The sequence below is a fragment of the Bubalus kerabau genome, chromosome 21 (assembly GCF_029407905.1).
Source record: "Bubalus kerabau isolate K-KA32 ecotype Philippines breed swamp buffalo chromosome 21, PCC_UOA_SB_1v2, whole genome shotgun sequence".
Classification (NCBI taxonomy): domain Eukaryota; kingdom Metazoa; phylum Chordata; class Mammalia; order Artiodactyla; family Bovidae; genus Bubalus; species Bubalus kerabau.
In genome coordinates this window covers 36,284,938-36,309,343 of record NC_073644.1, presented here as the reverse complement: position 1 = coordinate 36,309,343, position 24,406 = coordinate 36,284,938, and the positions used below count along the sequence as shown (strand labels likewise).

Genomic DNA, 24,406 nt, shown 5'->3' with positions numbered 1-24,406 from the left:
GGCAGATAAAATTCAGGACAACTGAACCTTCCATGATCTTCCAGGCAGTGTGTAGACAAGGTGAGGATGTGAGCTGCAAGGGTGGTGCTTCTTAGTGTTTTTGTCATCTCTTGCAGCAGTTCTTTAAAAGCCTTTCTTCAGGGAGAAAGGAAACTATAATTTTGACACCCTAGTTAGCCCAGCTAAAACTGAGGATTCTTTTCTCAGAAGATATAGCAGTAAGTGATGGAAATCGTATCTAGTTCTGGGCACTGGAGACTATAATCTGATATGGTCACATGGTTGCCCAAATCTTGGAAATTATGATTAACTCTCTTCACTTCCAAGGACTGTTCCAGCAGTCAGCTAACTTTAACCAACAGCTCTAAAAGATGGACAGATTGCACTCACATTTCTGGGTGGGCTGTGCCCTGTCTTCTAGGTCGGGGCATCTAGGACAGGGGCTATCCAGGGGTCATAGAGGTCATCTAGGGGTGGGGGCAGGAAGGATGCACAAATACAGAGCAGGGGGTTGTATGTAATAGAAAGAATATGGTCAGGCAAACCTTCCTACTTAGCAAGTCTATATTCCAACTCTAAAGCTAGCTGGTTTTTACCCCAACTCTAAAGCTAGTTTGCAGTGAAAGCTCACTTTTTTCATTTATAAAATAGGGATAATAATGCTCAGAAGGCTACTGAGATGATTAGCTAAGAGAATGAATAAGCAGCACTCAGGGCAATGCATGGCACATTAAAAAACAATATTCAATAAATGTTCTGCTTCTGGGTTTTCATACCTAACTTCAAGGACAGACGCCACTAGGAAAGATTGAGAGATCTGCCTATATAAAATGGCCAAAAATATCATGAAGAAAATGCAAAGATGATTAACAAACCAGGAAAAATACAGGCAACACATAAAACCGGTTGGAGTTGAATATGCTTGATGTAGGATGAGTGTTTATAAATCAATGACAGAAAAACCAACTCCCCAAAAGAAAAAAGAAAAATAGTCAAATGACAAAAAAGGTGATTTTCTCTCTCTTGTTTCTGCGTGTGTCTCTCTCTCATACCCACATACACACAAGAAATACAAATGGCCAATAAACATACGAAAAATTATTCAACATCCATTATAATACAAGAATTTTAAAATAAAACAATGATATCCTGGACTTTCCTGGTGATACAGTGGGCAGGAATCCGCTTGCCAATGCAGGGGACATGGGTTTGATTCCTGGTTCTTAGGGAGCAACTAAGCCCAGGTGCCGCCGCGACTGCTGAGACTACGTGCAGCAATTAGTGAAGCCTGCCTAGTTAGAGCCTGTGCTCTGCAACTAGAGTAGCCTCTGCTCTTTGCAACTAGAGAAAGCCCAAGCGTAGCCACAAAGACCCGGCAGAGCTAAAAATAAATAAATAAATAATTAAAAAACCTAAGCCAATCTTTTGAAAAATAATGATATACCAAGTTTTGCCCAAGAAACTAGCAGTTTTTAAAAAATGATATGTAATGGGGAGGGAGGTGGGAGGGGGGCTCAGGATGGGGAACACATGTACACCTATGGCGGATTCATGTCAAGGTATGACAAAACCAATACAATATTGTAAAGTAATTAGCCTCCAATTAAAATAAATAAATTTATATTTAAAAAACGATATGTAATATAGGGGGTCATAAAATGAATGCCTTCATATACTTCTGTGGGATACATGTGTGTGTGTTAGTTGCTCAGTCGTGTCCAACTCTTTGCACTCCCACGGACTGTAACCTCCCAGGCTCCTCTGTCCATGGGATGGATTCTCCAGGCAGTAATACTGGAGTGGGTTGCCATTTTCTTCTCCAGGGGATCTTCCCAACCCAGGGATTGAACCCGGGTCTCCTACATTGCAGGCGGATTCTTTACCATCTAAGCCATGAGGGAATCTAAATTGGTATTTTTCTGGAGGCTATGTACTTTATTATTTACTATTGCTGTTGATGAAGTACTTAAAGATATCTATGATGATGTTTCCACTGACAAGTGGAATAAAACTGCATTGACCTCACTGTTGACCATCAAATATTCTTCAGCCTGTAGCTCTCACCCTCCAGATACCTGCATGGTTCCCTCTTTCAGGTACTCAGATCTCTACTCAAAAGTCATCTTATTCCTGAATCCTTCTTACCCATGCCATACAAAATGACAACCATCACCCCACCACTGGCCCACACTCAGGCACACACACATACACACTATCCACTTATCCAGCTCCATTTTTCTCTACACCTATCACATCATCCGTTTACATTTCATTTGTTTCTTGTCTGTCTACCTCCATTAGAACATAGCAAGAGTTTTTGTTTGTTCTGTTCCTTGTTTATCCCATACATCTAAAACAATATCTGGCTTATACAACAGATGCTCAAATATTTGCTGAATGAATCGCCATGAATTATTTTTGTAACTTAAAAAAAAAGTTTTCCCTGCTCTTGCTAGTTAGGTACAAAGCAACAAGTAAACTGCAGTCATGACCCTAATTCACATTTCTTCCTCTGTTTTTCTCAAGCCCTTCAGAGACTTTGCTCTGAACAGAATTGTTGGTGCTTACAGCTACTCAGTTTCCAAGGACAGGGATGAAAGCGAAAAATTCCTATATCCTGTCATCTGCCTCTCTAAAATGGCCCCAGTGGAGGAGCTGTAACAATTTCAAATTCAATAAACATTTACAACAATCATGTTGGAACCTACAACCGTAACAACAAAAAACTGCATTAAAAAACAAACATGTTTTTCTTCAATAGACAAGAACTTAGAAACTTGGAATACAGGCAGTTATTTTGTTTCCTATGATAATTTAATCTCTTTTTCTTATTAAAAAATGGTGCCTTCCATGTTAGAAAATTTTGAAAACACAGATTATCAAGAAAAACATTATAATTACAATTATAATTACTACCCAAAGACAACCACTGTTAATACCTTGTTTCATCTCTTTCTAAACAGTACCCATACGCACATATACAAACACTTCAACAAAAATTGGATCTAACTATACAGGTTGTTTTATAACCTGCTTAACACCTTCCCATGTCAAAAAGGTCATCCCCAACTCATTAATAATTATATCCTACGCTGGTGGGCTACAGTCCATAGAGTTGCAAAGAGTCAGACACAGCTGAGGGACTGAGCACACAAGCATATCCCATGCTACGGCTGAACTTATATGTTCAGCATTTTACTATTCTAATGCAGTAATTATCCTTGACTATATTCTCCTCTCATATTCATGATGTTCACAATATTCAGAATGCATTTCCTGAAGTGGAATTGCTGTTCAAAGATACATCTATTAAAGTTTGCAACTGGTTATATAATTGCCTTCCAAGGACCTATACTGATTTATTCTCTGCTATGAACTGCCTGTTAATGTCCTCCCAAAATTCACATGTTGAAATTCTAACCCTTAGTGTGATGGAAGGAGACAGGGTCCTTGGGAGGTAATCAGATCATCAGGGTGTGGCCCTCAAGATGGAATTAGTGCCCCTGTAAGAAGAGACATGAGAGCATGCCTCCTCTATTCTCTCTGCTTCATCAATCTCTCTCTCTCTGTTTCCTACACACACCACCACCATGTAAAGATACAGCAAGAAAGAGTTCATGCATGCATGTGCGCTCAGTTGTTAAGTTGTCTCTAACTCTTTGTGACCCCATGGACTGGAACCTGCCAGATTCCTCTGTCCATGGGATTTCCCAGCCAAGAATATTGGAGTGGATTGCCATTCCTCCTCCAGGGGATCTTCCCAACCCAGGGATTGAACCTGTGTCTCCTGCACTAGCAGGCAGATTCTTTACCACTGAGCCACCAGGGCAGCCCAACAAGAAAGCAAACATCTATAAACCCAGAAGATGCCTTCCCCAGAACCCAACCACACTGGCACCTTGATCCTGGACACCCCAGCCTCCAGAACTGTGAGAGATAAATGTCTAATGTCTGTTGTTTAAGCCCACGGTCTTTCAGGCCAGCAGCCTGAGCTGATGGAGATGCTCCTTGGCAGCTCCAACACTGCGTGATTCCAAGACACTCAACAGCCTACTAGGAACAAAGAAGCACCTCCTCTCCACCTTTAATTCATAAGGTGGCACCATCTGGGCCTCCTATGCTGGTTTACCCTTGCATTGTTCTATCAAAGGAGGCAAGACAGGATTAAATCCTGAGAAGGTCCTGTGGAATCTGAAGTCTCTGTGGTTTGAGGACCTCTGGGGAGCTGTTGAACCAGGAAGTGCATGCATGCGTGTGTGTGTGTGTGTGTGTGTGTGCGTAGGAGGGATCTCATAGCAACTCCTTTTGAGAGAGATTGCAGACTGTACTCTGTTGAAGGACTATTTGCGATGGGGTCTGCTTTAAAAAGAGTGGTGACACAGGTTTTCCTACATGATTTATTAGCACAAATGCTGCATCTTGTTTGCATCGTGTACTTTTTGCTTTCTGCTTCTGCACACTCTACTGTCCCTAAGAACCCTGATGAATAAAGCATTTTGCAAGAAGCTAACAATAGCCTGTTGGCATGAATCTTAAAACTGTTGTTATTGAGATGAAGGCTAATTAAATTAAATCACTTGTTTTTCAAATAGAGCATGCATTATTGAAGGAACATCTGCTCTCTGAAAACACTCAGTTTATCTGTTCATGGGAGCCTGGCAGGATCCTTGAGCTGAATTCTTGAAAACTCTTGTGTTATACTGACACCTAGTGACCCTAAAGCTGTTTCCAAACTTGAAAATAACCCTTGACCAAGATATCAGGGAGCTTCCCTGGTGGCTCAGAGGTAAAGAATCTGCCTGCCAATGCAGGAGACGCAGGTTTGATCCCTGGATCAGGAAGATCCCCCGGAGTAGGAAATGGCAATGCACTCATCTGTTCAATCCCTAGGTGGGGAACATCCCCTGGAGTAGGAGATGGCAACCTGCTCCAGTATTCTTGCCTGGAGAATTCCATGGACACAGGAGCCTTATGGGCTACAGTCCATGGGGTCGCAAAGAGTTGGACATGACTGAGCACTATGGACAGAGGTCCCCAAATATGAAGTGAGGCAGGATAGAAGAGGTACATATCTCATCTCTAATAGATGGGAGAACGAAAACAAGCACCTTGCTCATGCACAGGGTCCAGGGACTACAAATCCAAGTTAATGTGCAAGACATAACAGTCTAAGGATGTTTACATTTCATACCACGGATTTAAGAGGCCAGAAAGGGCCGTCTGGACTGGGAGTGACAGCGCCACATGGGGAGTCTATTATAAATGAGTTCAGCAGATTCCTTTGCACTGAGTGGTGTGGGCGTGGCCTGCAGTGTCAAAGGTCAGAAAATCCCATCCAGAGAAAGACCAATACTGCATGGTATCACTTATATGGGTCACCTTTTTTTAGAAAGCCAAACTTAATAGCAACTGAGTAGAAAAGTAGTTGTCAGTGGCTAGGGAGTGGGAGGAACAGCTCCTGATAAAAGGACACAAACTTTCAGCTACAAGGTGAATAATGTGTATTGATTATTGGCGAACAATGAACAATGTGTTCTATGAGGATCTAATATATCATACAGTGACTACAATTGCTCACATTGTACCCTGTAACTGAAATTTGCTAATAAACTTAACTGTTCTCACAAAATAAATAAATAAGTGAGGTGATAGATGCCTTTATTAACTGCAAGGTGGGAATCTTTCACAATGCATGTATATATATATATATATAATTACATCACCACACTGCATACTTTGTGTGTGTGCATGCTCAGTTGCTCAGTCATGTCCAACTCTTTGCAACCCCATGGACTGTAGGCCACCAGGCTCCTCTGTCCATGGGATTCTCTAGGCAAGAATTCTGGAGCAGGTTGCCATCTCCTACTCCAGGGGATACTGCCCATCTAGGGATTGAACCCATGTCTCCTGTGTCTCTTGTATTGGCAGGTGAATTCTTAACCCACTGAGCCACCTGAGAAGCCCCACTGTATACGCTGAATAACTTAAATTGTATTTGTGAAGGATACTTCAAAAAAAGCTGATACTTCAGGAGGACTTCCCTGGTGGTCCAGTGGTTAAGAATCCATCTGCCAGTGCAGAAGACACGGGTTCAATCCCTGGTCCAGGAAGATTTCACATGCTGTGGGGCAACTAAGCCCACATGCCACAACTTCTGAAACCAAGGGCCCTAGAGGGCCTTGCTCTGCAGCAAGAGAAGCCAGCAAAATGAGAAGCCCATGTGCCACAGCTAGAGAAAGTCCACGTGCAGTAATGAAGACCAAAAGCAGCCCCCAAAAGCTGATACTTAAAAAAATCTTGTCCTTTTACTATCACTGGCCTCCTGGACTCCCGCCAGGTACCACCCCAATCACCAGACCAACACCAGTCAGATTTTATTCCCTGTTTTATTCTTTTGGTGGTTCTTAGCATATTTCCTGCGGAGAAGGCAATGGCACCCCACTCCAGTACTCTTGCCTGGAAAATCCCATGGACGGAGGAGCCTGGTAGGCTATAGTCCATGGAGTCGCTAAGAGTAGGACACGACTGAGCGACTTCACTTTCCCTTTTCACTTTCATGCATTGGAGAAGGAAATGGCAACCCACTCCAGTGTTCTTGCCTGGAGAATCCCAGGGATGGGGGAGCCTGGTGGGCTGCCGTCTGTGGGGTCGCACAGAGTCGGACTCGACTGAAGTGACTTAGCAGCAGCAGCAGCATATTTCCTGAGGAAGTTTTGAAAGCTGGCTTTATTATTCCCCCAAAGTAATTCCAACATATGCATATGTGTAAAGTATTCCTCTGGAGCAAAAACAACAGGGAAGAATATCAAAAACACATGAATCTGAGTGCTAACCTTCCTCCGTGAGCAAAGATCACTTTTTAGAAAACTACGAGTCGTTCAAAACGAAATGTCAATACATTGCAACACTATTTGGGAAATTTGGACCACCAGTAGCTTTGACAAAGATGGGCTAGCTCATTGAAAAACCAATACATAATCAATAATTAAAAAGAAGTACAATCTCAACCCTAGCTGGCTGTCTCATTGTTCATTTCTTTATGGACAGGGCTGAGTTAATTTGCAGGTTTTATCAAAGATATTCATTAAGGTTTTCCAGCAAAGACTCTCAGTGGAAAATTAAGGGGTGGGGGCTTCTTCACCTATTAGAAATCTCTGGTCACAAAGATATTAGGACACAGGTTGTTGTTTTTCTAACGTAGAATTTCTCTTAACTGAAAACCTTGAGAGTCAAACTTTTTTCTCATAGTGGACAAAAAGTGACAAGTAGGCTAAAGGTTACTCTCAAAATATTCTTATTTAAATATACAGCCTGGTAACACAGGAGCCAGGAGATGACATCTAAAGTTTCCAGTGAGAGACTTCCCTGATGGTCCAGTGGTTAAGAAAGTGCACGTCCATCACAGGGGTCATGGGTTCAATCCCTGGTCAGGGAACTAAGATTCTGGATGCCCCAAGCTACAGCCAAAATAAAGAAATAATTTTTAAATAAAATACCGTCTCCAGTGAATTTACAACTGAGTCTGTCCTCAGCAGCAGTTCTAGAATCTAACAGAAGGACATGGCCTCTCTGTGCTACAATGTTGTCAGCGAAACAGGTCACAATGTTCATTCAGGATCACATTTTGTAAATACAGAAAGCTCGTGCTCAGGCCTTCCAACATCTGCTAGAAAAATCACTGCAATGTTCTGCAAAGGTTTGACAACAGCAGGAGCCACTGTAGAATGACAAGGTTGTGACTGAAAACCAGTGCCATCTTTCCCAAGATAGAGCCTCCCAGGGTATCATCCAGCACCCGGTGATAACAACTGGGTGCTGGGCAAACATCCTGGGAGAAGAACAATTCCATCGGGTCAGGTGGTGGAGTCAGTACATGACATGGCCAGAGGCTGACCCACACAGCAGTTATGGCCTCTCTGCAATGGAAGAAGCATGGTGCTAGGTTCTGTGACTTGTTTGAGAGGGAATCTAGGATTCTCCTGTACTCCTGGCTACAAGAACAGTTTAAATGAACTCTCAATGGCATAGGCTATTAAAGACCAATTTGCAGACGGCGGGATGAATTGAGAGAGTAGCATTGAAATATATACACATGGTACATGCATGCTAAGTCACTTTAGTCGTGTCCTACTCTTTGTGACCCTATAGACTAGACTATAGACCACCAGGCTCCTCTGTCCATGGGATTCTCCAGGCAAGAATACTCAAGTGGGTTGCCATGTCCTACTCCTGGGGATCTTCCTGACCCAGGGATCGAACCCATGTCTTTTATGTCTTCTGCATTGGCAGGCAGGTTCTTTACCACTAGTGCCACCTGGGAAGCCCATACACGTGGTAAATATATATACTTCAGTTCAGTTCAGTTCAATTCAGTCGCTCAGTCGTGTCTGACTCTTTGCGACCCCATGAATCGCAGCACGCCAGGCCTCCCTATCCATCACCAACTCCTGGAATTCACTCAGACTCACGTCCATTGAGTCAGTGATGCCATCAAGTCATCTCATCCTCTGTCGTCCCCTTCTCCTCCTGCCCCCAATCCCTCCCAGCATCAGAGTCTTTTCCAATGAGTCAACTCTTCGCATGAGGTGGCCAAAGTACTGGAGTTTCAGCTTCAGCATCATTCCTTCCAAAGAAATCCCAGGGCTGATCTCCTTCAGAATGGACTAGTTGGATCTCCTTGCAGTCCAAGGGACTCTCAAGAGTCTTCTCCAACACCACAGCTCAAAAGCATCAATTCTTCGGCGCTCAGCCTTCTTCACAGTCCAACTCTCACATCCATACATGACCACTGGGAAAACCATAGCCTTGACTAGACAGACCTTTGTTGGCAAAGTAATGTCTCTGCTTTTCAATATGCTTACCATGTGTAAAATAGATAGTAGGAAGTTGCTATATAACTCAGGGAGTTCAGCCCAGTGCTCTATGACGACCTAGAGGGGTAGGAGGGAGATGTGGGAGGAAGGCTCAAGAGGGAGAGGATAATATGTATACTTAAGGCTGATTCACATTGTTGTATAGCAGAAACCAACACAACATTGCAAAGCAATTATACTCCAAGTAAAAAAAAAGAAGGACCAATTTGGGGCCCGCTCTCCATGGGTGAGGGGCTTCCCTTGTGGTTCAGCTGATAAAGAATCTGCCCACAATGTGGGAGACCTGGGTTTGATCCCTGGGTTGGGAAGATCCCTGGAGAAGAGAAAGGCTACCCACTCCAGTATTCTGACCTGGAGAATTCTATGGACTGTATAGTCCACGGGGTCACAAAGAGTTGGACACGACTGAGTGACTTTCACTTTCACTCCATGGGTGATGGGGATGTCCATGATGTCACTGGGAACTCCAAACTGTCTTCCTGGGGTTGTTTCCTTTCTGAGTAGAGCCCAACCTCCATTATCTCTGCACAAGTCCACAGTCACACAGCAAACAAGTCCAGTCATACAGCAAAGCTGGACTTTGGTTCTCTACTGACATCATCAGAAAGCCAAGCCTGGTAGGAAACAGCAGCCACGGCAAACACAAACCCAGTTCCGCCCAGCCCATGAAGGAGCCCTGGGCCTGGGTCCCTGCCGCTTGCTACCTGGTAACACCCCTCTGCCCAGGGCCCAGGGTGACTGGAAATTCTGAGCTGTGACACCCGTTATCAACCACAAGACCCACTACAAACTAAGACACTAGAATCTTTGCCAAGAAGCTTAACTGGGCTGATATCTTGTGTGTGGCTGTTAAACCACCAAAGAAGTCCAGGGGATAAAACTGAAAAGAGTCTCTGGGAGCTTTAGCAAGGGGACTAAAAAGAAATATGATGATGGCTCTTCTGAGACGGGTAACATCTAGCAGCATGTGTGTTCAAGGGGCAGCAGTGTCTCGTGGGTCTCAGACTTCTCTGTTGAGAACCACTTCTTTCAAGGAAAGCATCTTGAGTATCTTTGACTTCACTAAGTTCTACTAGTTATTTTCCCCTTCCCCCTCCAAAAACAAGCAATAAAAATATGAAGAAATCCATCGACGGATAAATGGATACACCAAATGCGGTATACAATGTGGTATAAAAACAAAATGTGGTCTATATACACAACGAAAAGCCTTAACAAGGAAGGAAATGTTGACACAATCTTCAACATAGATGAAGCTTGTAGGTATTATGCCAAGTGAAGTAAACCAGTCACAAAAGGACAAGTACCCAGAGTAGGTAAATTCATAGAGACAGAAAATATAACAGAGCTTCACCAGGGGCTGGGGTGGGTAGAGGGAGAGGGGAGCTGTCATCTGTTTATTTTTTATTTTGCCATTCTTCAAGGTATGTGGGATCTTGGTTTTCTCACCAGGGATTGAGGCCATGCCCCCAACAGTGGAACCGTGGAGTCTTAATTACCAGATCATGAGGGAAGTCCTGTAGCTATATTTTTTAAGATTTTTTTTTTTTTAATGCCAGAGCTATCATGTAATGGATACAGAGTTTCTGTTTAGAATGATAAAAAGTTCTGGAAATGGATGGTGGTAATGGTTGCACAATATTGTGAACATACTTAATGCCACTGAACTGTATATTTTAAAACTATTTTAAAACAGTAAATGTTATGTTATGTATCTTTTACATGCCAAAAAATGTTTAAGTATGAAAAATGGCATTGCTTTTAAGCAAATATGAGTAAGGTAATGTTTCCAGTCCTGTGCTCAGTCACATTTGACTTGGAAACCCCATGGACTGTAGCTGGCCAGGTTCCTCTGTCCATGGGATTCTCCAGGCAAGAGTTCTGGAGTGGGTTGCCATTTCCTTCTCTAGGGGATCTTCCCAATCCAGGGATTGAACCCATGTCTCTTGAGTCTCCTGCACTGGCAGGCTGATTCTTTACCACTAGTACCACCTGGGAATCCCTAGGTAATGTTTAAATGACCATTATGAACAAGTAAATAATTCTCATCAGAAACTACAAGTTAATCATAGTCAGGAATGCTGTAAGAGTGGAAGACCCATGTTGATCAGCCCTGGTAGACCCTAGTCCAAAATCTGACAGCCAATTCTCTTGCTTCTGTGGAGGAATACATTCAACTATTCAGAGTCCAAATGCTTTATTATTTAACTAAATCACAGAACTATCACATGCTTTTGAATTCAGGGCCCACATTTATTTAAATGGAGACCCAGTTCTCACTGAACTATCCACCATAATAACGGAGTTTAAGACATGTGCTCAGTATCACCTATGAAATTCCAGAAGTCTCTGTGTTTTATCAAGTAGAGAATACTCTACCATGGAAATGCAAGAGTATGACTTAATGAACTATTCCTTCAGATTAGTTAAGCATCTCATGTGGGATATTCTTTCAGAATATGAACTATGATGTAATAGGGTCAGGGAAATTAATCCACACCCAAGTTCCCAGGGCCTCACCCTTGTCAAACCTCTTCAGACCAGTATTTTGCTCTCCAGTTGTATGTTTTCAGGAGAAGCCAAAATTATTAATATTTATACTGCTCTCATTCCCAAAGCTTCTCCAGAATGCTAAGCCAAGGGGTGACTTAGCAAGGAAGCAGTTTATCTTCATGGAGAAGTTGGGCAGATAACTCGGACCACAAGGCAAATGACTTGGCCTGATCATTCAACTGGGATATTTACCTAATTTATGTAAATCTTAACTTCATTTTCTTTTCATTTTCTACATCATTTTAGGTGAGGCATGATGTTCTCAAAGAATCATGAGGATTTACCTATGTGAGGATTTATCTATGATTCACATAGCCAATTCAGATGATCATTTTGGCTGAAAAATGTCATGGTCTTTGACATTTCTTTTAAGTCTATTTGAAAAGCGGTCTTAATAGAATCATAACAACAATGTGTGACTGAATTGGACCTTGGATCAGAATTTTTGTGGACAGGGTTATAAAGAATATTATTAAGGAAACTGGCAAAATAAATATTGGTCTACAGATGAGATAATAGCATTGTATCAGTGTTAATTTCCTCATTTTGATAACTACTGAAGTCATGTAAGAGAAAGTCCTTACTCTTAAGAAATACACACTCAGCAATTTAGAATTAAAGAAAATCTGCTATTTACTTTCAAATAATTCAGAAAAAATTACTGTATATATATATATGTATATATCAAGAGAAAATGATAATAGAAGCAAGGTAAAATAATAATTGGGAAATCTGAATAAAGAGTATGGGACCTCTTTATACCACTTTTAACTGTTTTGTAAGCAGGAAATACGGAGAAGGCAGTGGCACCCCACTCCAGTACTCTTGCTTGGAAAATCCCATGGACAGAGGAGCCCAATCCATGGGGTCCTAAGAGTCAGACACGACTGAGCGACTTCACTTTCACTTTTCACTTTCATGCATTGGAGAAGGAAATGGTAACCCACTCCAGTGTTCTTGCCTGGAGAATCCCAGGGACGGGGGAGCCTGGTGGGCTGCCGTCTATGGGTCGCACAGAGTCGGACACGACTGAAGTGACTTAGCATAGCAAGCAGGAAATAATTTCAAAATAAAAAATGTATCCCCCCAATTTAAAGTTGATTTAATAACTTACTCATAGTGATCCTATAATCTAAAACAAAATCAAATTAATATGGCATTATAATTTTTATATCTCAATTTATTTTAACATTACATTAGTGGCATTAACCAGGAAAACTCTATTTGAGTTCTACTTGATTATAAAGCCATTGAATCTCAAGATTAGAAGGGAATTAAGAGATCATACAACTCAAATAAACATGAGTATTTCCCAATGTAACACCATGCAATACAAATAACATACAAGGAAGCAGGGTATGAATCATGAATGAAGCACAGAAGAGGCAATTCTACCTTGAACGGCTGTTGATCTCCACCCAGCCCAGTTTCCATGACACATGAAGCAAAAGTCCACCAACCAGTGTCTGCCACCTGAAAAGGAAAAGGGCCAAGGTGAATTTAAGAGTGCCATGGTCTCATGGTTCACCCCCACAGATGTGTTGACTGACAACTATACATCTCTGAGCATTCTTACAACTCTTTTCTACCACTTTCTCTGAATCATCACCCCAGCTCTAGACCTGTCCTTCTCAACCTCTGCTATTTCCAAGTCGAGCTGTACCATTCCCTGCTGACACTGACCATCTCCTCTTCTTATTCTAGACTTTTCCTGAACAGTCTCACCCACAGCCAGCACGTCTCCATGACCTTGCACTGGTGAGTCCCAAACCCCCCATCTCACAGGATGCAGCCATCCTGACACCGACCCCAAGCTCCTGATGATAAAAGATAATCTGGAATTTCCCCTTTCCCATCCTGGCCATTCTCCTACTATTCCTAATCAGCCAAACTGGAAACCTAGATGTCATCCTAGCCCTCCTCTGTCATCACCTCCCTCATCTACTTACAAAATCCTACTGACTTTATCCCCGTAACAGCTCTGAAACCTGAAGCCTTCCCTTCCATCCCTCTGCCTAATTCAACCTCCCATCATCCCACATCTAGACCACAGCATCAGTTCCTTAACAGGTCCCCTCTCTCTCCAGGGTTGCCCTGCACCGTCCATTTTCCACAATGCAGCCAAAGGGTTTGTTCTAAAAAACAAAGCTAATTGTGCTCCTCACTTGTTTTAGGAACAGTTGATTCCTCCTGATGTCACAGGCAGCAGCTCTCAGCCCCCTTGCTACACCAACATGCCTGGGGACATGTCTCAGGAGACACATTTCCTCAAGTGCAAAGTTCAGGCGAGGGGCACAGGTGACAAAATAAACACCCCTCCCCTCCCACTACAAAAAGCACAGCAAAACGCCAAATGAATGACGTACTTATAGAGGCTTCCCTGGTGGCTCAGACAGTAAGGAAGCTGCCTGCAATGCTGGAGACCCAGGTTCAATCCCTAGGTCAGGAAGATCCCCTGGAGAAGGGAATAGCAATCCACTCCAACATTCTTGCCTGGAGAATTCCATGGACAGAGGATGCTGGCTAGCTACAGTCCATGGGATCGCAGAGTCAGACATGACTGAGCGCCAAATGTGTGACAGGTACTATAGGCACAACTTTATCCCATTCTGCAGTAACTGCTTTTACTCTATTTTTGGTGAGTCATTCATCAATTTCAAAACCTTATTTTTAGTTATGACTTGACACACCTCACCTCCAGAGGTGATTACAACACATCCACGCGTTGGGACATGACAGTGGAGAACCCCAGGTCTAAAGGACAAAGTCACTTGCATGGGACACACAAGCCTCCCAGGACTTGCAGCCGCCCCTCCCCAGGGTCAGCTCCTGTTCATCTGCCAGTGGCAGCCATATTCCAGCTACACTGAACTGGCCACAGCCTCGGCAATGTGCCAGGTTATTTTACACTTCTTAGAGTCTGCACATGTGGTCCTCTTGACCCATAAAGTCTTCCCATCTCCTCTGTGTTGGAGGACACCTGCCCATCCTATAAGATCCAGGTTTTATGTCTCCCTTGTGGAGCCTTCCATGACTCCACCAGGCAGCATGGAAATACATGGGGTTGTGTCCTCCAACAGCTTGGTCTAGAGCAGTGGATCTCGATCGTGTGGATCTTCCCCCCAGGGGACACTTGGCAGTATCTGGAGACATTTTTGGTTGTCACAGCTGGGGGTGGGGGAAGCATTGCTACTGACATCTGATAAGTAGAAGCCAGGATGCTGCCAAACACCTTGTAACATGTTGGACAGCCTCTCAGAAGAGTTAACCAGGTCAAAACATCAATAGTGCTGAGGTTGAGAAACCCTAGTGCAGTGGGAAGTAAGTAAATGAACCAGTAAATACAATAAGGTGTGATAAAGTCCTAAGGGGAACAGTACCAGGTAGCACAAAACACTCTAGCAGGGAGCAATTGATCTAGTCTAGGGAGCTGGGTAAGTTTTCCTAGAGAAAGTACTGGGTTGGCCAAAAACTTCATTCGGGTTTCCCATGCAACGGTATGAAAACCCAAATGGGCTTTTTGGCCAACCCAACAAATCTGAGCAGATGCCTGTCCAAAGCAGGAGGCCCAGAATGGACAATGGTTCACAGGTGAGAGACAGTCACTCCAGCAAAGCTTGTTGTTGTTGAACTGCTCAGGCGTGTCTAACTATTATGCCACCCCATGGACTGTAGCTGGCCAGGCTCCTCTGTCCACGGGATTTCCCAGGCAAGAATACTGGACGGGGTTGCCCTTTCCCTCTCCAAGGGATCTTCTTGACCTAGGGATCAAACCTTCGTACCTGCGTCGCCTATTGGCAGGTGGATTCTTTACCACTGAGCCATGGGGGAAGCCCACAGAGGAGGAGGGTAAAAAGCAATTCAGGTGACAACATCCTTTCCCACCTAAATTCCCTAAGTCCCTTGACCTGGACAGAAGTGAAAGAACAATCAGGGTCGGAAAAGGAGAAAACAATATCCCAGCTTTATTGACCAAAACATATACAATCATGGGTGATATCTTTTAAAGTTTTGCTATGAACTACTATAGAGAAACTTGACAGTGATTGTAAAGTTCACCCGAAACAACATATTGGTGATAATATGATAAGGAACAAAAAATTCAAAAACATAAAACAGTAAGTGATGATAAATCTTCTCCCCTTCCCTGTCTGCTATCTGCACCATGTCCATCTTTCCCTATGGTAACCACTCTCACTAGGGTCTTCACCTTTTTAAGATTTTTTTTTGATGTGGACTATTTTTAAAGTCTTTATTGGATTTGTTACAATATTGCCTCTGTTTTATGTTTTGGCCAGGAAGCATATGGGGTCTTAGCTCCATGACCAGGGATCAAACCTGCACCCCCTGCATTGGAAGACACAGTTTTAACCACTGGACCATCAGGGAATTCCCAATCTTTTTTTTTAAATGAGGAAAACATACACACATTTCTAGAAGGTGGTAGTGTACTACACTGTTTTGGACTTTCTCTTGTTCCCCAAACAAGATCTTGAAGATCTCTCCTTTTCAATACACAAGAGTTTCCTCACTTTTTTTTAACGTTTGAATGGTATTCCACGAGGAATACAATATAATTTATTTAATTGATTCTATATAGATGAAAATTAGGCTGATTAAAAATGCTTGTCACCAATGGCTGCAATGTTTCACATGTATATCTCTGCACATATTTTGTTTCCATAAATGCAAATAAATCTGTCAGGTAGATTCCCAGAAGTGGAATTGCTGGATTGAAGGATTCAAACCATTGCCATATTGCTATATTCTACCAAAATGCCAATCACTGACATTGTGCCAATTATCAACATCAACAGTTTTCCACCTATAATCAATGTATGACAGCATGAGAGTACCTGCTTTTTTTTATTGTTTGTTTTGCTGTGGACCATTTTTAAAGTGTTTATTAAATTTGTTACAATATTGATCCTGTTTTTTCAGGTTTTGGCTTTTTGGCCAAGAGGCATATGGAATCTTATCTCCCCAACCAGGGATCAAAGCCATACCTCCTGCACAGGAAGCCAGTCTTAACCACTGGACCACCAGGAAAATCCCTACAGCACTTACCTGCTTTCTATATCCTCGTCAACACTATATTATCAAATTTTAAAATTTTATTTTTCAAATCTTGTTAGTAAAAATATATCTCAACATAGTATAAAATTATATTTTCTCATGAAGGAAGAATATCTTTTTATGTGTTCAAAAGCCCTTTGTAGGTAGGACTTTTGTTTTTGAGGTCGCTAAGTCGCTTCAGTCGTGTCCGACTCTGTGCGACCCCATCAACGGCAGCCCACCAGGCTCCCCCGTCCCTGGGATTCTCCAGGCAAGAACACTGGAGTGGGTTGCCATTTCTTTCTCCATGTTTTTGAGGTAGAGATCTAGTTTTACTGCCCTGGGATTGTATAATTGCGACTCTTTAGGAAATAATTGATGCTTTATTCATGGTGAATATTCTATGGGCATTTTAAAAGGGGGCATAATCTCTATTTTCAAGATACTGAGTCTGATATTTATTAATTGCACTATTGATGAGTTTTTTTTTTCTAGTTTTTTGTTTGTCCAATTGATTTGTCATGGGAAAAATAGTAGTAAGTTTGTCTCCTATTAGTAGAATGTTTTTATTTATCCCTGATATTCTTGCCATTTTTATTTGACAAAAGATGATGCTCTGTTGTTTGGTTGACAGATATTCATCCCTATTTCATTTGCACTTTGAACTCCATGCCCTAGCGTTACAATGCGTCTTTTCATTTTGAACTGCATTGCTTAGCATTGTAACACATATTTCTTTGTTTACTTAATGCTTTTTGTCCTGATTTCAACCTTGATTGATATTAAGATGTCTATCCCTGCTTCTCTGTATCCATTTGTGATACTTTAAAAAAAAAACAGAAGAGGAGAATGAGGGATGGTGTGCTCTACCACATATTTAAATGCTATAATAATGAAAACAATTTAGCATTAGCCCCTTTCCATAAAAGTTGACAAATAAGTGCTCAAAAATAGACCCTAGGAAAATGACCTTACATATGAAGTTAACAACCTAAAAGCAAAATGAAGGATTATATAACAAAATATAATAAGTGGGGCTAGCATAAATAAAAACCATGAGGAGGAGAATGATTTCTTCACATTGAACCATACACTAAAATAAACAGATAATAATTAAGAATTGGAAAAAGTTTTAGTGACATATAGGTGACTATCTATATGATATAGTGATGAGAAGAATAAATATATGGTGCATGCTAAATCACTTCAGTCATGACCCCATGGACTGTAGCCCACCAGGCTCCTCTGTCCATGGGATTTCCCAGGCAAGAATACTGGAGTGGGTTGCTATGCTCTCCTCCAGGGGAATCTTCCTGACCCAGGGATCAAACCTGCATCTCTATGGCTCCTGCATTGGCGGCAGGTTCTTTACCACTAGTGCCACCTGGGAAGCCCCTAAAAGCAATGGTAGCTATCACAAAAGAAACAATCAATATAAAAATAAAATATTTTTTTAAAAAGCTGGGGGGGGCGGGTGGTTAAGGTAAAAGAGGGAAATATATTTTTTTAAAAAGCTGGGGGGCAGGTGGTTAAGCTAAAAGAGGGAAATGTGAACACCAAAGCACTCCATGCCGTTGCTACAGTATCTACTCTATTGACCTGAGTCTACACCATGTTCTGTCTTCTTTCTAATAGCATCCCTCAGTTTACAAAACCACATTCTGGATTCATCTGTGCTTCTCTCTGCTGCTTCATTCCTATGTTCAAACAATGAATTGTCTATAATGTCACTTAAAAAGTCCAAATAATCAAAATAATTTTAAACAAAATGAAATGGCAAAGAATAAATTAAAAAAAAACAAATTTCAATAAATATGACAAAAAAGTTGTTGACATCCTTAAAATAGGAAGAATTCATTAAATTAATAAGAAAATACTAAAACCCTAGTAACATTGTTGTGTTTATACCCCCCAAAGGGGGCACAATTTAAATGCCATTAACAGAAGGACTAAATAAATTACAGTATGTCTATCTAATGAAAAATCTATGTAGTCATTAAAAATATTTTAATAATGCTAGTTGGACATTTCCTACAAATATATATAAAAGATACTCACCCTTGGAATAATGTAGGGTAGGTAAATTTCAAGACAGACAGGACATACTGAAAAACAAATATCAAATTAATGGACATTTTCAAATTATAGAGAATTGATAGACCATATAATCAAGGAAATCCCTACTAAAGAAACATAAATACACTCAAGTTTCAAAAAGGCCTTTTTTATTCCTCCCCCAAAAAATCACACAGTGGGGAAAAACAATGACCTTCCAGTTTATACTAAAGAGAGGGGCTAAGTGAAGTCAGACAGAGATACGAGTATCATATGCTATCACTCATATGTGGAATGTATTTTTTTTTAATGACAAATGAACTTATAAAACAGAGACAGACTTACAGATATTGAAAAGAAAACCTGTGGAAGAGGAATAAATCAGGGCTTGGGATTAACATATACATATATACGAAATAGACAACCAGCAAGGACCTACTATAGAGCACAGGGAACTCTACTCAGTATTCTATGATAACCTATACGAAAAAAAGAAGCTGAACAAGAATGAGCATATGTATAACTCAATGACTTCACTGTACAAATGAACCTAATACAACATTGTAAAACAACTATACTCCAGTAAAATTTTTAACAAGGGGGTGAGGGGAGCTGCTTTCCCTAGGGTCACCAGAAGTCTGACCACCTCTCAGCTGCGGATGGAACAAAGTGGAACACACAACAGCTGGGCCAGATACTGTGGACAGCTGATCCCTCTCAGCATTCCCAGACCTTGGAAGTGCCATGCTGTAACTGTGGCAACTCCAGAGAAAATGACAAACCCCTGGACACAGTCAGTTTTCTCGGAGTATCCACTTTATCTATTGCACAGTTTACCTAAAAATTCACTGCCTTCTGTGTTTGTCATCCTATTTGTTCTTTCCTTTGTTTTCCTTCCACTTTTGTTTGGTTTTGCATTCTTGGGATTTTTTTTCTAACTAATTCTGCTCAGGTATCTAACATGTTAAGTGTGTTTTTTAAGGTTTTTTTTTGTTTGTTTTTTTTTTTTTTAAAGCCAATTCAACTAAGATCAACTTGTATTTCTATTATGTCTTTTAACCAAATTTATAGCACATTACGAACAGGAGAACTATATTTTGTCTTTCTGGGTATCTTTCTATTTTTTCTATGATGGAACACTTTAAGAATTTTTTAAAAGCCTAAAGGCCATTAAATGGCTTTAACCAAGTACTTCACTGATTTGTCACATGATCTGAAAAGCACAATAGACTGGTGTTATGCAAGTTTAAATTTCTATTTTTTTCCCCCATGGATTAATCAACCTGTAATTCCCTTTGTATGAATTCCTAAATATCACAGGTATAGTTAGTTATCTGCCTGTGCTCTGGTGTATATATCCTAGAGATGGACCTTCATTCTTTTTTGAAGCCTATTTACTCACATTAAGGCAATATGTTCCTTTCCACTTTCCTCTGATATTTTATTTGAAACATTGAGACAAGGGAAGGATTATGTTAGCATCTGGACCATGTCTTGCATCATCCTGAACAACCTTCATGAAGACAATAAATGCTCATTCATTGCTATTTGCTAGTAGTTCTTTTCCAGAGAAAGAGGGTTTTTGGTTTGCTTTTTTTTTTCCCCCAAGGGGGAGTGGAAAGAGAATAGTAGAGACTCTACAGTGGGGAAAGGTGGTCTTGAGCCCCCTATCATCACTTTGGCTTGGCATCTACCCCGGAGTCCAGGACAAGGGGTGATATCCCACACTAGCTCACAGGGGTCTAACATTTCTCTACATGGTACCAAACCCAAGGCTCCCTCCTAACAAAACAAAAACATAGTACCACTGCTTTTCTGACTTTTCATCAATAGGGTTTTATGACATCAAACAAAATTAAGTTTACGTTTTATTTTTTAATAATTTCATGAAAAACTCTTAAATATATTCGAAATGCCTGGGATGGAGCACAATAAAAATGGGTTTAACAATCAATGGCGTGAGGCAGAGATGGAGATGGACTGATATCTTCTATTTAAAGGCTTCTGGAACCTTGGTGGTTCTGGGACAGGGGTATGTTTAGAAGAGAGAGCAAAATGTGCGTGATTTCTTCTCCTACTCTTCCTCCTAGAGGGAACAGGGGCCAACAGCTTTCCCCTTCCCGAAAATGTAGTCCACATGTCCAAAAATGAGGTTTCTGGGAATTCACCAGTCAAAAATCCAGTGTCCCAGTAGATGTAAAGGACGTCTTACAGCACGAGAAACGAGGACAGTACCGTCCAACAAACCTTACTTCTAAAACAGCATCGTGCAGAGTTGTTTTCTTCTCCATCACCATCAGGAACAAATCAGATAAAAATCGGGAGGCAGTATTTGGTCCACACACGATCTGGGGACTCAGATCCCCCACGGGCAATCATCACCACCCCGCACCCGCCCCTCCTCACCTTGTTCGTGAGGTAAGAAGCCAGGTAGCAGGTACAAAACGTGAGGCCGACCAGACACTTCTTCATGCACATCTGTTAATTTGCGCCCCTTCCCAGGGACCCCCCAGAAGCCCCACTGCCGCCACCAGAGCCGGGCCACAGCCCTTGCTGCCAGGACCGCCACGTGGCTGCGAGCTCCGCCAATCGGCGCAGCGACCGCCTCCGGTGCCCGCCTCTTAAAGGGGCAGCGCCTCCTCAAGAACTCTCAGGCTCGCGGTGGGCGGGGCCAGCTCTCCAGGATGTGGAGGGAGGAATAAGGTTCTCTAGGGCTGTGACCACCTGTAGAGCAAGAGCGGGTAGTCCTTGTAAAAAGGTAGAAAATGGTATAAGAAGGGAGAAAAGCAGCTGACAGAACAATTCACAACAGTCTATTAGCACTGAAAGAAAAATGTTCAGAGCTACCCCACTGAATCCTGAGCAAACTAAATGAAAAGAAATCCACTTAGATATATTTACATATTAAAATTCACATTTTTATTGTATTAAAAATATCAACATATAATTTGCTATCTAACCATTTTAACCATTTTTAAGTGTATAGCAGTGTTAATTATATGCACATTGTTGTGCAACAGATTTCTAGAACTTTTGCATCCTGCTAAACTGAAACTCTACACCCAGGGAACAACTTCCCCCAACCCTTCCCTGCTCCCCCTGGGCCCCTGGGAATGGGAACTACCATTCTATTTTCTTTCTACTGCTTGGGATACCTTATCTGAATGCAATCAAGAATATATATTTTATTAAAAATTATTCTCCCTTTATCTTTTATAGTCAGAACATTCAGTTCAGTTCATTCATGTCCAACTCTTTATATCAATTTAAAAAATAATTGTGCAGTAAAGGGGACAAAACAAAATATTTGTTGTTAGAAAATGGCAACCAGCAATTCCCTAGCAGTCCAGTGGTTTGGACTCCAGGCTTTCAATGCCAATGGCCCAGGTTCAGTCCCTGTTGGGGGAACTAAGATCCCATAAGTCACACAGTGCAGTCAAAAAAAGAAAGAAAGAAGGAAAATGGCAATGGGTTGTATAGGGTTCAAAAATCACTGTGTCCCAATTAAACCTAACCAACCAATAACACCCCAGTCTAGAAAACTTAGGAAAATTCTGTCATCACTAAATATGTAGTAGACTTTCCTACCCTTATAGCTAGTCGTATGCTGTTCATTCCAGCTAAACTAGCTTTATAGCTTCTCTCCAAATTGGTTGTCTAATTTGGTAGCACCTCCTCCATGCAGCCTTTCCAGATTTCTCCAACCAGCAAAGAATCCTGAAACATTCACTGTCTATAGCTGTCATGTGGCAATTAATCATGCACTCTCTTGAGACAGAAGTGTTGTATTGTCATTCAACATTGTTATGTGAATATGTTATCTCTCCAACTATATCTCATAGTTTTCTTCTTCTCCCACAGGACTTTAGCAATGTTATAACTAGTTATTGAGTATTTGTTGATTGGTTGAAACAATTACTTTCAAAATTGACAACTAATTTCAATAATAAAGAGTAAATAATTTTAATTCTGTTCCCTTTAGAGACTGAAGAATCTGCTGATTCCATGTGCTTGCTGCTGCTGCTGCTAAGTTGCTTCAGTCGTGTTCGACTCTGGGCAACCCCATAGACAGCAGCCCACCAGGCTCCCCCGTCCCTGGGATTCTCCAGGCAAGAACACTGGAGTGGGTTGCCATTTCCTTCTCCAATGCATGGAGGGGAAAAGTGAAAGTGAAGTCAGTCTGTCCGACTCTTAGCGACCCCATGGACTGCAGCCTACCAGGCTTCTCTGTCCATGGGATTTTCCAGGCAAGAGTGCTGGAGTGGGGTGCCATTGCCTTCTCCATGTGCTTAGGGAGTACAAATTCTAGACTAGCTCATCTCAGCTGAGCACCAGTTAGTTTATCAGCAGAGATGATAGGAGTAAAAACTGAAACTAAATCTTTTAAACATTGTACTTATTTCATTTCACAGCAAAATGCCCATTACCCCATTCAAGAACTCACTATTTAATAATATCAGATCAGATCAGATCAGTTGCTCAGTCGTGTCCGACTCTTTGCGACCCCATGAATCGCAGCACGCCAGGCCTCCCTGTCCATCACCAACTCCTGGAGTTCACTAAGACTCACGTCCATCAAGTCAGTGATGCCATCCAGCCATCTCATCCTCTGTCAACCCCTTCTCCTCCTGCCCCCAATCCCTCCCAGCATCATACAGGACTAAACAAACAAACAAAAAAAAAACAAGTAACATGCAACAACATGCTGTTGTTGGTAAACCACATTTGTCCTATTAATAATATTTGTAAATATAAGTTGTAAATATTGTAAATTTCTATCTTCCCTTTTAAGGAGCACATAGTTAATGGCATCAAGTATATACCTTAACTGTTGAGACACAACCATTAAGATTGTTAACTCACAAACTCTGTTCTAACCTGGAATTCCAACTCAGGATAAAGAAACTGCCCCTTGTCCCCACAGCCTGCCCTCTCTCTTCCCTGTCTGAAGTAAAGGCTGAGTTGTCCTCTGAGACTATTCATTTCTGTCTGGTGTGCAAGACAGGGGAGCCAGCTGGCACGCCTTGCTTTGTCCAGCGCATCTACCAAAACGTGACTCCTGCTATAAGGCTGTCCTCTGTCATCTCTGCCTGTCCCTAAGATTCCCAAGCAGAGCATCTACCGACCTTTCTGGGTTACAATCTGCACATTTTCTGAAGACCAGCACCTACTCAAACTCTTCCATTCCACCCCAAGCCCTGCCGTCTTGCTGGGTAATTTCAAGGTCCACGTGGATCACCCATCTAACATCCTGGCATTTTACCCTGCTCCCTTAAGCTTCCCGACCTCGTCCTCACCACTGTTTCGCTGTGGTTTCCTCTGATCTGAGAATAGCCAGTATCTGCTTTACCCCTAAAACACTTAAACGGTTCGTTCACACATTCTTTCTCTGAGGTAAAGTGTAACCATTTCAAAGTGTAAAATTCAGTGGCATTGAACAGATTCACAATACTGTCCAACGATCAACGATAACAAGTTCCAAAACCGCTTCATCACCCAAAAGAAAACCCTTTACCCCTTAACCAATCACTCCTCGTTTGCCTCCTCCCAACCCTGTTCCCTGGCAACTACCAGTTTGATTTCTGTCTTCATAGATTTACCTATTCCGGATTTTTCCGGTCACATTATGAAAAGCTGAACCAAAACGTTTATTACGCAATCCTATTTTTGCTCCATGTTACATAATACATTTTACAAAATTTCACACTCCTCGCCCCGCCTCCTACCGACAACTGTAATAAAAACAAAACCCGACCGTTTCCTTCAATCTCCGTTCTCTAAACCTGCCATTTTCTGTCTCCCATCTCATCCTACTTTAGAATCCACTCCGGGAAATAATGAATGAACAGAGAGTCTGTTCTGCTTGTTTA

General features: G+C 41.8%; 1 protein-coding gene across 9 annotated transcripts in view; it reads right to left on the bottom strand.

The window, feature by feature from the left end:
- Positions 1-21,148, bottom strand: part of TMEM241 (transmembrane protein 241) — a 120,573-nt gene extending 99,425 nt beyond the window's left edge. For all 9 annotated transcript variants that reach the window (XR_008706784.1, XR_008706786.1, XR_008706785.1 and 6 more), the window contains exons 1-3: positions 20,943-21,148; positions 18,540-18,586; positions 12,822-12,899 (exon numbers count right to left, since the gene is read on the bottom strand). Coding sequence is in view for 6 of the 9 variants with exons in the window: in XM_055559487.1 (XP_055415462.1) it covers positions 12,822-12,899; positions 18,540-18,586; positions 20,943-21,014 (197 nt within the window). In the remaining 3 variants the exon portion in view is untranslated. The remainder of the gene's footprint in view (positions 1-12,821; positions 12,900-18,539; positions 18,587-20,942) is intronic.
- Positions 21,149-24,406: the final 3,258 nt, after the last annotated feature.